General features: G+C 36.3%; 2 protein-coding genes across 3 annotated transcripts; one reads left to right on the plus strand and one right to left on the minus strand.

Moving 5' to 3' along the window:
- Nucleotides 1-1440: 1440 nt before the first annotated feature.
- Nucleotides 1441-3157, plus strand: LOC132179349 (Rhodanese/Cell cycle control phosphatase superfamily protein). Its single transcript, XM_059592052.2, has 6 exons — nt 1441-1490; nt 1571-1648; nt 1738-1811; nt 2060-2130; nt 2447-2500; nt 2880-3157. The coding sequence occupies exons 1-6, from the start codon at nt 1468-1470 to the stop codon at nt 2994-2996; spliced, it is 417 nt and encodes a 138-aa protein (XP_059448035.2). The 5' UTR covers nt 1441-1467; the 3' UTR covers nt 2997-3157.
- A 307-nt stretch (nt 3158-3464) lies between these two features.
- LOC132179293 (squamosa promoter-binding-like protein 2) lies at nt 3465-10208 on the minus strand. Of its 2 annotated transcripts, XR_009439904.2 has the most exons (6): nt 10051-10208; nt 7536-8286; nt 7165-7301; nt 5144-5407; nt 3841-4229; nt 3465-3743 (listed from the first exon to the last, which is right to left on the minus strand). XR_009439904.2 is itself a non-coding variant. In XM_059591998.2 (5 exons), exons 2-5 carry the CDS (start codon nt 8228-8230, stop codon nt 3913-3915), a joined length of 1413 nt encoding a protein of 470 aa, XP_059447981.1. In that variant the 5' UTR covers nt 8231-8286; nt 10051-10208; the 3' UTR covers nt 3465-3912. The 2 variants fall into 2 exon arrangements, 1 of the variants encoding a protein (XP_059447981.1); XM_059591998.2 differs by having other exon boundaries at nt 3465-4229.
- Nucleotides 10209-11908: the final 1700 nt, after the last annotated feature.

An 11908-nucleotide genomic window follows, 5' to 3' on the forward strand; every position in this document is an offset into this window, starting at 1 on the left:
CTGGCAGGACTTTGTTGCAAATTTTACTTGCGAGGAGTGGAACTACTTGGTTGGTTACCCTGCCTTGCCTAATGTGGTTTCGTGATCGAGTCGATGTCATGTGTTGTTGACTAATAAATAAATATCACACATAATTGGGCCTAAGTAGAGACGGAGAAAAAGTGATAAGGAAATTATGTCACAATTCTCGTGCTTTTCCATTTTTTGACAGACTTCAGTTTTCAATTGGAGAGATTAAGTCCTGTTCTTTGAATATTTGTAAATTGAGACCTTTGTTACCATTTTCTTTTCGTTCAAATATATAATAAAAACAACATAAAAATGCAATTTTATCAGTTAAAAATAAAAAATAAAGCAACGTTTGGTTGCCCAGCCACGTGGCCATTCTGGGTTGGGTGACCATACCCAACCTAAGTTACTCTATTTTTTTTAATCTTTTTATCCAAGTGAGGGCAATAATTATAAAAAGCGCAAAAAAAGCGAAGGGCATAATGCCCGTGCCGACCTATCATTAAACCGTTTAAACGTTGTTAGTTACTGCATCTAGCAGTCAACTGAATTCGAAAAACAGAATAGAATAAAGTCCAGCGTCGAAGAAAATCCTGGTCAACGTCCAATGTTCCATCTGCACGTAGCGCCTGACCGCAAACATGTGTAGGTTTAATGCCCTATTGTCTTTTTGGTTTACTTTAGTTTCATTTTTAAATCGACAAAAAATATATTTATAATATATAATACAAAGGCACCAATACATTTACGCGGTGCATCCATAAGCACGAATCTATTAATAATATATAATCAAAACGAAGACTTAAGATTGGGAAAACATTTAAACAACTCACGTTACAGCACCATTGTAAGTAAACTACATTTTCCCTCTTACTTTAGATATATGCGTGCAAATATATCATTCCTTTTACTATATTTTAAATGGCTACAGAATTTTTAATAGATAATTTAATTTTCTCTCATTTCTTATGGTTTAAGTTATACAATAAGTAAATATTTATATACAATTATTTTATTTCATTACAATTCGATGTGAGTTTTGTAGGTTCATTATCATTAGTTAATTCACCAAAATTGTTTTATTGAATTACTAATCACCGCTTACATAACTCGAATAGATATAGGTTATAAACTGTAGTCAATGAGAGAGAGAGAGAGAGAGATAGGACTTGCATTATAAAATATCAGGGGACAACTATTTTTCATTTCTAAAATCTCCGACTTGTAAAGAACAAGCTTTATTTATTTATTTTTCTAATAAAAGCAAACTTTTTTTTAAAAATTGTTTGTAAATATAATCTATAAATAATAATCAAAGTCAACGGAAATGAACAAGCAAGCAAGCATGGATCACCTTTATATATAACCCGTACTCGTATTTTGCAATGTGTTCGCCTGGAATCCTAAGGCCTTCATAGTGTCGAAAAAGCTTTTTGCCATTTCTTACCAAAAGCATTCATGGATGCCACGGCCACCAAGGGGTAAGACTATCACTATCATCAATACTTGTTATTTCTTTGGTTGTGATTTGTGTTAAGACTTCTCTTGTTGCTCGTTGTAGACTTGGAGATGTTAATACCGTCGATGTGCATACTACTAAAGATCTTATTGGCTTAGGTTACCGTTATGTAGATGTGAGGTGCGATCTTAAATATTAGTTTTTATCATTCTGTTGGGATTTTATGATACATAATAATGTGGTAAAATACATGAATTTATGTTTAATAGGTCGGCAGAGGAGTTCAACAAGAGCCACATCAATAACGCTTTAAATGTTCCTTACATGTTCATCACCCAAGAAGGTAATAGCAAATTTCTTGCTTATAATATTATCCACAATGTCCAATTTTATATATGAAAGTGGACATAACCACGCACCTTTGTTTCCATTATGACACCTTAAACCCGACTTAATCTGACCTATCGGCTCAATGGTTGGAAGTTTTTTTGACTTCTAATGCGGTCGAGCTGAAAGACAAAAATGAGTGTTCGAAACTTCACCAAATGTCTCTCATACGTTAATATTTCTTATATTTCTTGGTTTAAACAGGAAGAGTGAAAAACCATGACTTTCTCACACAAGTAGCTGCCATTTGCAAGAAGGAGGATCACTTAGTCGTGGTAAACCTATTACTCACATTTTCCATTATTTTCCAAGGGGTGGCATGTCGTACGATAATATATTGATATTTTGTATATGGCATGTCGTAAAACTATATGGTGTATAGTTTTGGTTCTTTGGAAACCTTTTTTAGAATACTAAAGATAGATATTAGGGAAAAGTAGAAGAAGATACACAATAAAAGTCATGGCTGAGGTTGGGAACCTAAACCAAAACTGCATATGCAAGTACAACACCTAATCGTACCACCTGCTGATGATTAGAAATAAAAGAAAGTTTGCTATTATTATTATTGTTTTTCTCAACATTTTGAAGGGTTGCAATAGCGGAGGCAGATCACTTCGTGCTTGTGTTGATCTTCTTAATGCAGTAAGTTTATTTCAAAAGTTTTTGGGGCATATATATATATATATATATATATATATATATATATATATTTGTTAATGTGTTTTGAGAGACGTTTTTTGTTTGAAAAATTATCATGATGTAAGATAAAGGTGCAAACAATTTTGGGTATCTTGTGTTTTGAGTTAAAACAAAATTTTTAACAAACATTATGGTTGTGTAACTAATACCTTCAACTTGTTCCATAAATGGTTAACCCTTACTTTGAAAGCCAAAATGGCCTCTTTTGGTAATGGTTAGACTTTTTTTTTTTTTTTTTAAAACAAGAACTAACATCCAAGTGTTGGTTGAAACTGCCAAGTCAATATTAAAGGATAAAAATATGGTCTATTGGTGGTGGCAGGGCTATGCACGTGTGACGAATATGGGAGGGGGTTACTCAGCATGGGTGGACAGTGGCCTTGCTGGTGGTGACAAACCGGCAGAGGAGCTAAAGCCTATTTGCAAGTTCCGCCCTTGAAATGCTTACTTGTATATCTTATTTGTATATTTAAGCCAAAGCTTTCGTGTGTTGTGCTTGCTGTGATTAAGATTTTTCGGATTTGAGCAAATGTGAAAGAATGGAAATAAAAATTTAAAGTTTCCGGAAGAGGAATGCTTGTATTATATGACAAGATTGGTTTCCCTGTCTCAGAGAAAGAGATCCCAAAAATTTCTTTTCTTTTTGCTTCTCTATGTAAAACATTGCTCTATAAAGTTGCTTTCGAGAATGAGGCTTATTTCCTCCTGATTCCTCTACAACAAACATGCATGTCAGTTTGTGAGTAATGTGTTTTAGAGTGCGTTTTTTTGTTTGAAAAAGTATTTTGATGTAATATAAAAGTGAAAACTGTTGTTTTTAGAAGCAAAAACAAAAGCTAGAAAACAACAGTTTAAACATACGGAGCCTTGTAATGTTGGGTCCGCTGATAACACAGAAAGTACTTCAAATTTTACAAGCAATAGGGTTCCTTCCCTACTTTGAAATTTCCTTGAAGTAAACGGGTTAAGAGTGTTTGTATAAACTAATGGCCCTCTACTTGCAGTGTTTCTAGACACAAGAAAGATATTTTTAGCACAGAGCTAAATGTTAAGTCGTGCAATGTTCCCATACATATTTGGAATTCCTGTTAAGAGAACTTCGGATATGCGTCTAAAAAAGCAGAAAAAGAAAGGGAACTAACTTTTAGCCATGGAATTAACTTCCAGATGAGTCACATAGGCCTGTCTGCAAGCATGCATATACACACTCGTTAACCTATTAGGAATAACCAAACATCTGATAGAGGCACTGTAAACTAAAGAAAAACCAAAAGAGAACTCACCTGAATATATGTGAGGTAATTAGTCTAGAAACAGTTGGATGGGTATTGTGTTTGTCAATCCAATTGGTTGGATCAAAAGCCAAACTCGTATGGCGCTTTGAACAGCTGAAATTCTTGAAAATGGCTGCTGCCATTATTGGTTGAACTAAAGATATGAGACCGGGAATCAGTGGACTGCTGTAAGGTCCGCCATTGTTCTGATGAAGCATGTGGCAAGCCCTCGGTCATCACAGGCTGCGGCATACTAGAATGACTTGTATGGTTGGCGTGTGGGTGCGGAGCTGGTTTTGACTCACGTGAACCCCAAGAATCGGTTGACAGAAGAGAGAGAGCACGTCCAAAAACCTGTGTTGCATCCAGCTCGGTGGAGGTCATGGGTTCTTGTAAACCTGCAAAATGTAGCCGCCTACCATTTTAGGTGCACACCTTTAGACAAACATGAAAGGTTTAACACAAGAATTCCTGTCTCCATCCATTGGAAAAAGGCAACATTAGTCTCTGCAACAATTTTGGGACCTTTGTTTCAGTTAGCTTATATGCTCCAAATCTTTTCTAAAGAATTATCTAGAGTTTCTCAACAATACCAAAGTCTTTCGGGGTCACTCTTCTCAGAGGTGCCAGCATACTCCTTTAATTATGTCTAAATTATTTTAGACAACTCCTTAACAACCAGAAGCTCTATGTTTTTGCCACTGGATACTTTACAATATTCAGCACTTCCTCGTATGTAAATTATTTTCATAATACACCAGAATTGAGAAAATATGCCATCAGTTTATTGTACGGTTTTCTTTAAGATGGCTAAGGCTAGCCTTTCTTGTCAGTCACAAATTTGAAGATTACTTTCTTGAACAAAACCACCTACCATGTATTTATCAAATTTCTTCCCTCGAGTCTTACCAAAATGATTAATCAAATCTAGCAGGCACAATGGAGATTAGAACAGTAAGAACTCTTCCAATCTCCATTGTGCTCTGCTAGATTTGAGGAATTATGCTTCTTGCTTTTCAAATGCTTATCAAGACAAAGTTCCATAATGCCTAGATCTGGATGCGTTTCCAACAATCTCATTTATGCTAAAAACAAGATACTGAAGGCTATCTAATCATGTTGCATTTTTTTCCTAATGGCCATTGAAGCATGCATGATAGTTAGTTGTCTAATCAAGTGAGCAATCTCAAGTCTATATGACAACTAAGCCATTGGTTCAGTTCTGAAAATCCAAAACCATTTCACAAGTTAATCTAAAATTGAACGAATATTTTGTAAGGCTAAGTTCTCTGAGAGGAAGCAAAAAACAAACCTGGGTTGAGAACCTCAGATATGGTGCCCTTGGATGGCAAGAGCATAGTGGAATCATGACAGAGTGTCGTGATGACACTTGGCATTTCATTGCTGGGCAAATGCAATGGCATATCGGTGTCTCTTGCTTTCACAGGCTTCAGAGGATGCTCTTTTGATTGGGTAAACTTACCGCTGCATATGTCCTCCCAAGTCAAATTAGCAGCAGCCCTTGAGTAAACAAGTGGCACTCTGTCAAAGACAAGGCTCATCTGTTGTTTCCCATCTGTAGAGAAAGTCACAAATTATGACAAACTCAATGGATGGGTTTTGGTTCAATAATAAAGCTAACTGCGTTATCATAAGTGGTTGTATTAATAATAGACCTTATTGTGCATGGCATTTATCATAATGTAACTCATACAACAGAATAGCAATTCTGCTATTAACTGGCTGTTAAGAATGCATAAACATAGATCTTACTTGAATTAAATGATAGAACAAAGACGATGAACACAGATTAAAGAAAACAATGACAATCAAAGTGATTGACTACCAAGAATCTTCTAAAACAGAGGAACAATATGTTTAACTAGTTAAGAACTAAAAGGTCAACACCAGCCTACCAGGCATCAACTACTCACTTCACAGCTTGAGTACAGCAGGTGCCCTAAAGAATTCCTAGCTCTCCATTTACCTCACCTTCTGTTCGCAGCATTACAACATATATACCTACGGTTTTCTACCTTTAGTCTAACTTACTCCCTCTAAATTGAGATTACAGGTGTATCCTACACTTAAACAACATTAAACACAGATCTGTTCCACCAGTGCCCCTTTAAAGCATACAAGCCTTTCTTGACTGCCACTATACAAGTCTTATTACAAGAGAAGACCTTACTAATGACTGCCCTTCTTTTAAGGACCACAACTGCAATACTTTTCCAATCGTAACCAAAATCCCCTCCCCCGTATAGCAAATTCATTAAAAGCGCAAGGGGAGGAAAAAAACTTATCATAATATCAGAGAAGAACTATTTCAATGGTTCCACTGTTCTTCCGACCAGATTCTGCATTCCATGTTGAGATGAAGTATGGAGGATGCCAAAATGTCATTGTGCTATTATTGGGTGAGTTTGTTAAGGATAAGATTGCTCTAAGTAAATTGTGAATTTGCATTTGCAGTTTCTAAATTAAGAAATTTTAAATATCCAAGCTATTAGAAAAAAGGGAAAGACAACATTATTTGACTTTAGAGGAACTCCATAAATTAAGCTCTTTATTCCCCAGCTCCATATAAATCCAGCAATTTTTGCGACACCCTTGCCATTTCATCATTACATATATGACATATCCAAAAGGCACCACATTGCCACAAATTCACAAGTTGTTATTGTGACACTCCATAAAGTTAATCCCACATTGGGTGTGTGAATTATAAAGGTGTTCATGAGTGCTAAATCCCACATTAGTTCCTTATTGGGTAAGACTGGTTTTATATGTGATTCTAAAGAGCTCTAATTGTAATTTGACTAGTCTTATTGGAGTGATACAGCAAATTTGACTAGCGTTTTTTTTAAATCATTACAAATGGTATCAAAACAACCTAATAGCACCATATGGCGCTTAGGCACTACATGACATGGGCTATGGCAAGGACATAGGGGATTTGAGTGGGGGAGATTGTGACATCTTAGAAATTTAATCCCACATTGAGTGAGTAGATTATAAAGGTGCTTATGAGTACTAAATCCCACATAAGCTCCTAACTAGGTGAGACTGAGTTTTATAGTAGAATATTTTATAAGATAGTAGAACCTTATATTTAGTAAAAGACATTTGAGTTGAGATGATTATATCACAAATTGTTACAGAAATCACCTTAATGCATAATTTATTGATTCAAGAAAGTGGATGGGGTATTAAAATTAATACCAATGTGTGTAACAGCATGTTTATATGAGAAACCAATCCAGGTAACTCTATACTAGGAAAAGAAAAGAAAAAAAAAAAATAGTTAGATACCAAGTTTAAATCTAGTACCATAAAGTGATGAAGGCAGCCTTGCTGAATTTAACCGGACTGCTTCTGGCTGTGGCTTGCGCCGCCTAGCGTTATGATCAGAAAGACGCCTGCGACAGCTTCGCTTCTTTTCATCAAACTCGGACAGACCATGGAACCTTCAGCATAGCAAATAATATGGTTACTAGTACCAAACTTATTCAGATGAGCTAAGACTTTAAACCAATTTTGATTGATTGATATATTAATCATGAAACATGAGAAGTTATTATTTTTCAAAATAACAACAGATCAAGAGTGACTATGAGAAGACAATAAAATAACAGTCTCTCAAATATTTGCTGGATTTTACTATGTTCCAATGTAACTACCATTTTATAAGAAACTTTTACCTGCTACATTGCTGACAAAACCGACGTTCCCGACCACCTACAATGACCTTTGGGGATTTGGAATGACTTTCACAAACTCTGTGTTTGCGATGGTAATCTTTTGCTGATGAGAGGTCAAGGTTACAGTCTTCAACTTGGCAGTGTGGTGGGTGTGTACCCTGATAACTGGACTTAAATTTCTTAGCTGCGGTGTTGGATGACATGGGAATCATAGATAAACTTGAGGACTCTGTATTGCCTCCTACACAAGCATCTTCAAAGTACATCTGCTTACCAAGCTTTAGACTGAGCAATGGCTCACCAGAACCAGATGAAGGCTCAAGTGTTGGAGAAGTTTCATTTGGTTCAACCTTGGCCAACTCTTTCTTACTGTTTAAACCATTTGGAAAACCTCCAAATGCCTCGAAAGTGAGTTTGGATGCCTTACTTTCACCTATTGATGAATTTACAGAAGCTGATTTTGAGCTTTTTGATAGAGAAGTATATCCCAGCTCAGGGTCAGACCCACCACTACCTCTACCACTCCCGGATGCATAAAAAGAAACAGAATTAATTCCTTGATCTCCTTCCATACCCCATTCTGTTGGTTGCAATTTAGAATTTTCAGTTGCTTTTGTATTGAACATGAATAGGTTCTCCCACTCCCACTGTGAGGCGGATTTCTCATTCCACTCCATTAGCAACAGGGAGCTCATAAATTTGTATCACACACCCGTCTCCAAAAGATGCATAAGCAACTGGTCACTGCACCCTGCAAGCATTACTCGGGGTTAAATTTGAGTTTGTTCAGATTCTATGGAAACAAACCAAAGCACCTTATATTCACAGACGCGGTAGGAAGAGTACACTGTTAGGAGACACTAAAACGAAGCGGCAGCAGAATAAGCCAAATCAAAAGCTAGCTCATATCTATCAAGAACATCTGAGCATGCATTACCTTCAAAACTCACATAATGAAAGGACTAGGCCTCTCTTTTGTGCTTCGGATGGTGGTTATATCACAGGAAGCAAATCCGATTTCCCTTTCAGAAAACAATGTCAAAGTGCTTGTCTTGTTCCCTCCCTACGTACACAGCTCAAGATATATTCCAAAAAGAATTCCCATCTCTTTCACCATGACGAAGATAAACTAGCAGATCTCAGTTTGCCTCGCCTGCCCTATCCTATTAGCTAAGTCCACACGTTATCTGCTATCTTTCGTGTTCTAGAGATCCTAGCCATGACTTCTGAGTCAGGTACTCCAAAGAGCCCACCATTCAAAAAATAAAATCACCTTTTCCCCCAGTAAAGACGGTAAGCGTTCCCCGATTCCCTGCAACACTTACAGTAACTCACCTTCCTATGGTCAAATTCCTTTAAATTTCTACGGTTACTCACCCTCATGCAACACAGCCCTTCTCTCTCTCTCTCTCTCTCTCTCTCCAATAATTTATATGAAATGCGTAGCTTTTTACAAACACTGGGAAGCCGTGCTTAGCAAACCTTCACCTTTAGTAAATTCGCATTCAAACAAACAAAGAGCCTAGACCTCCAATAATTCACATTCAATGCCCTCTGGAAGTTTTAACTCACAAGGCAGTCATGAAATAAGACACACAACAACCCATCAACAAAATGTTAGAAACCTTAAAAGAGCAGACAAACCCAACAGATACCCGCAACTAAACCCACAATTCTCCACCTTTCTTATGTAACACATTGATGCCACCAACTTCACCCACCTAATCAAACGCACCAAATACCTATCAACAAACTCAATTATATAGCAACCAAATGCAGAATTGAACACTGCTTTGATCAAGCTCCAATAACAAAAATATGATATCAATCCTATCATGCTTCCTATATTGCATTAAATTGAAAAACTAAAAAAAAAAAAAATGCATCGAAGACAAATAGGTAAACTAGCTTTTGGGCAAGAAGAGACCGCACAGTCTTTGATGCAAACTGTCAAAATTAATGAAAGCTCAGTATTAGGTAGGTGCTGGTCCCAGTCGCCTAGGGTTTTGTTGGTTTGGGAAAAGTCTTGGTCCCCTTTCCTGTAGTACCAGACTCCAACCACAAACGAAGCAAAACAAAAAACCAAAAAAGATTTCCCATCGACAAATTTTTTAGTCAGTAAAACGGCGTCGTACCGCTTTCTCTTGCAGCCACAACTTTCCCGAGAAAATAGAAATCCAGAAGAAAAGCAAACGCATCTTTTTCCATTTCCAATGTTCAAACCAACACTAGAAATTTCAGAATACGCAAACAGATGTTTCTCCAAATTTAGAAAATATCGGCATCAACTCCACTCCTCCATTTTATCTTTACTATCACTCCTATTTTTCTTACCAAAACAAAAAGAACAAAAATATCTCTTTCTTTGTTTCAGATTGCAGAGAAAAAAAAAAAAAAAAAAAATCGAAGAAAACCAAAAAGAGAAATTTCAGGGAAAATCTGGGAGAATTAGAGAGCTTTCTTTGGATTCAGAAATTAGAAAGTTGAAGAGCAAGATAGAATGCAGAGAGCTTACTCGGTAGCTCAGAACGATAATCAACGAGCTCGATTGGGAATTGGCGGAGCCTTTTGGATTCATACCATTCCGCTCCAAAACGACGTGTGCTCGCAACGTACTTCTTGCTCTCACACTAATCTTATGAAGCTAGCTCTCTCTCTCTATGCTATGCCTCAGGCCTGCCTGTTTTTTTTTTTTTTTTTTTTTTTGGCAGTAAAAGAAGGGAATCAAAAGCAAGGGAGAGGGCGAGTCGACTCAGCTCGGAGGTTGACCAGTCTCTTTTGGTCAACCCACAGTAAACTCAAACCCAAACCCAAATTAAACTTCAGCATCACACAATTAGGGACTTATATGGCCGCAATTATGTCATAACAACTCCGCCTTTGGAGTTTATTAGTAATGTTATAAGGTGACATCATATTTAAAAAGACTTGAAATTTTTTTTAATAATTCTTATTATATTACTTGAAATTTATAATGTTCCACAAATAATACAATTAGCTAATCTTATATTTTATTAATTTATTATTATAAATAAGTGTTTGGAAATCTGAATTCGATTTGAGCAATTTGGGTAATTCATAGAGGCTAGAACGATGAGCTATGAGACTCACTTATCTCCAATAGTTTTACTTTTGCGGAATTGAAATTTGGACAGCTAAGCTCTTTCCTAATCTATAGAGTTGCCCAATTCAGAGAGTTAATTGCAATCAATCTCCATCAAGCGTTTGGAGTTATTCACTTATTCTTATGGACAAGTTGGACAAGTTGACATTATGATACTAGAAAGGGGTCCAATTGTTGGGATAAATAATAAAAATAACAGGCATAAAATCAACATGGGATGTGATCGAAGGTATGGATTATTTTAATGGGAGGTGTGGCAATTTGTGCATAGATAAGTGGGCAGTGAGAGGTGGGTTATTCACTTAAATCACTACCGGCGGATATATTAAAATAGAAGAAAGATGGATTTGTTAAAACTAATATTAAACAAGTAATTGTTTGGGGTGGATTGAGGTTGGCACCAGGTGGATTAGTCAGGTGAGTGAGAATTGTTAATTTGAGGTCCACGTGAGCACGTTTGCACATGTTATTAGTTATTATTGTCTGTGATCAAAGGTTAAAATGTGGAAGTTTGATACGGACACAATATAAATTTAACTTATGGTCAACTTCTCTCTTACGTGTAAAAAAAATTTAAATTTTAAACCAAATAAATTGTTTTTTTTTCCAAATTTCAGAATCCCAAAATCATCTCTCTCAATTTTTTTTTTTAGATGACACGCGGAAGAAAAATTTACCATAAATTAGATTTGTGTTGTGACCTTAACATTTTCCCATAATGTGCTTACCCCAATGTTAATTGCCACTGTCATTATCACCTACCAAACACAAAATCTAAGTGAGGACTTTTTCCAAAAAACTTGTCCCATGGGATCACGCTCATTGGTTAAAGTCTCCCCTCATTCAGAACTATGCCCCTCCACATCAAATGGGGTTTACTTTTTTAATGTATTAAAACCATCCACTTCCGAAAGAGGAGAAACAAGTTGAATACTTTACTATTTATTGTGACGATCCACGACGAGTCCACCCAAAAAAAATATAAAAAAAAAGTCATTATACAAAAAGTAGGGTAAATTAAAACTTACCTCTTTCACTCTACCATTTTATTAGCGAAGTTTCTTCGATCTTTTAATTTAGTTAATATACTTGTTGATGTATCATTGAGGTTGCAATCAGTGATGGAATGAGGGGAGCCGGTATAGGCCATGCCCCACCTCCCCTCAAAATTAAGGTCAAATTTTAGTTTTTAAATATTTGGTCCTTACCTATGTATGCTAGAAAAAATAAAAATTGGTCCCAATCCACA

This window comes from Corylus avellana, chromosome 4, assembly GCF_965113065.1.
Source record: "Corylus avellana chromosome 4, dhCorAvel1.hap1.2, whole genome shotgun sequence".
Taxonomy (NCBI): Eukaryota; Viridiplantae; Streptophyta; class Magnoliopsida; order Fagales; family Betulaceae; genus Corylus; species Corylus avellana.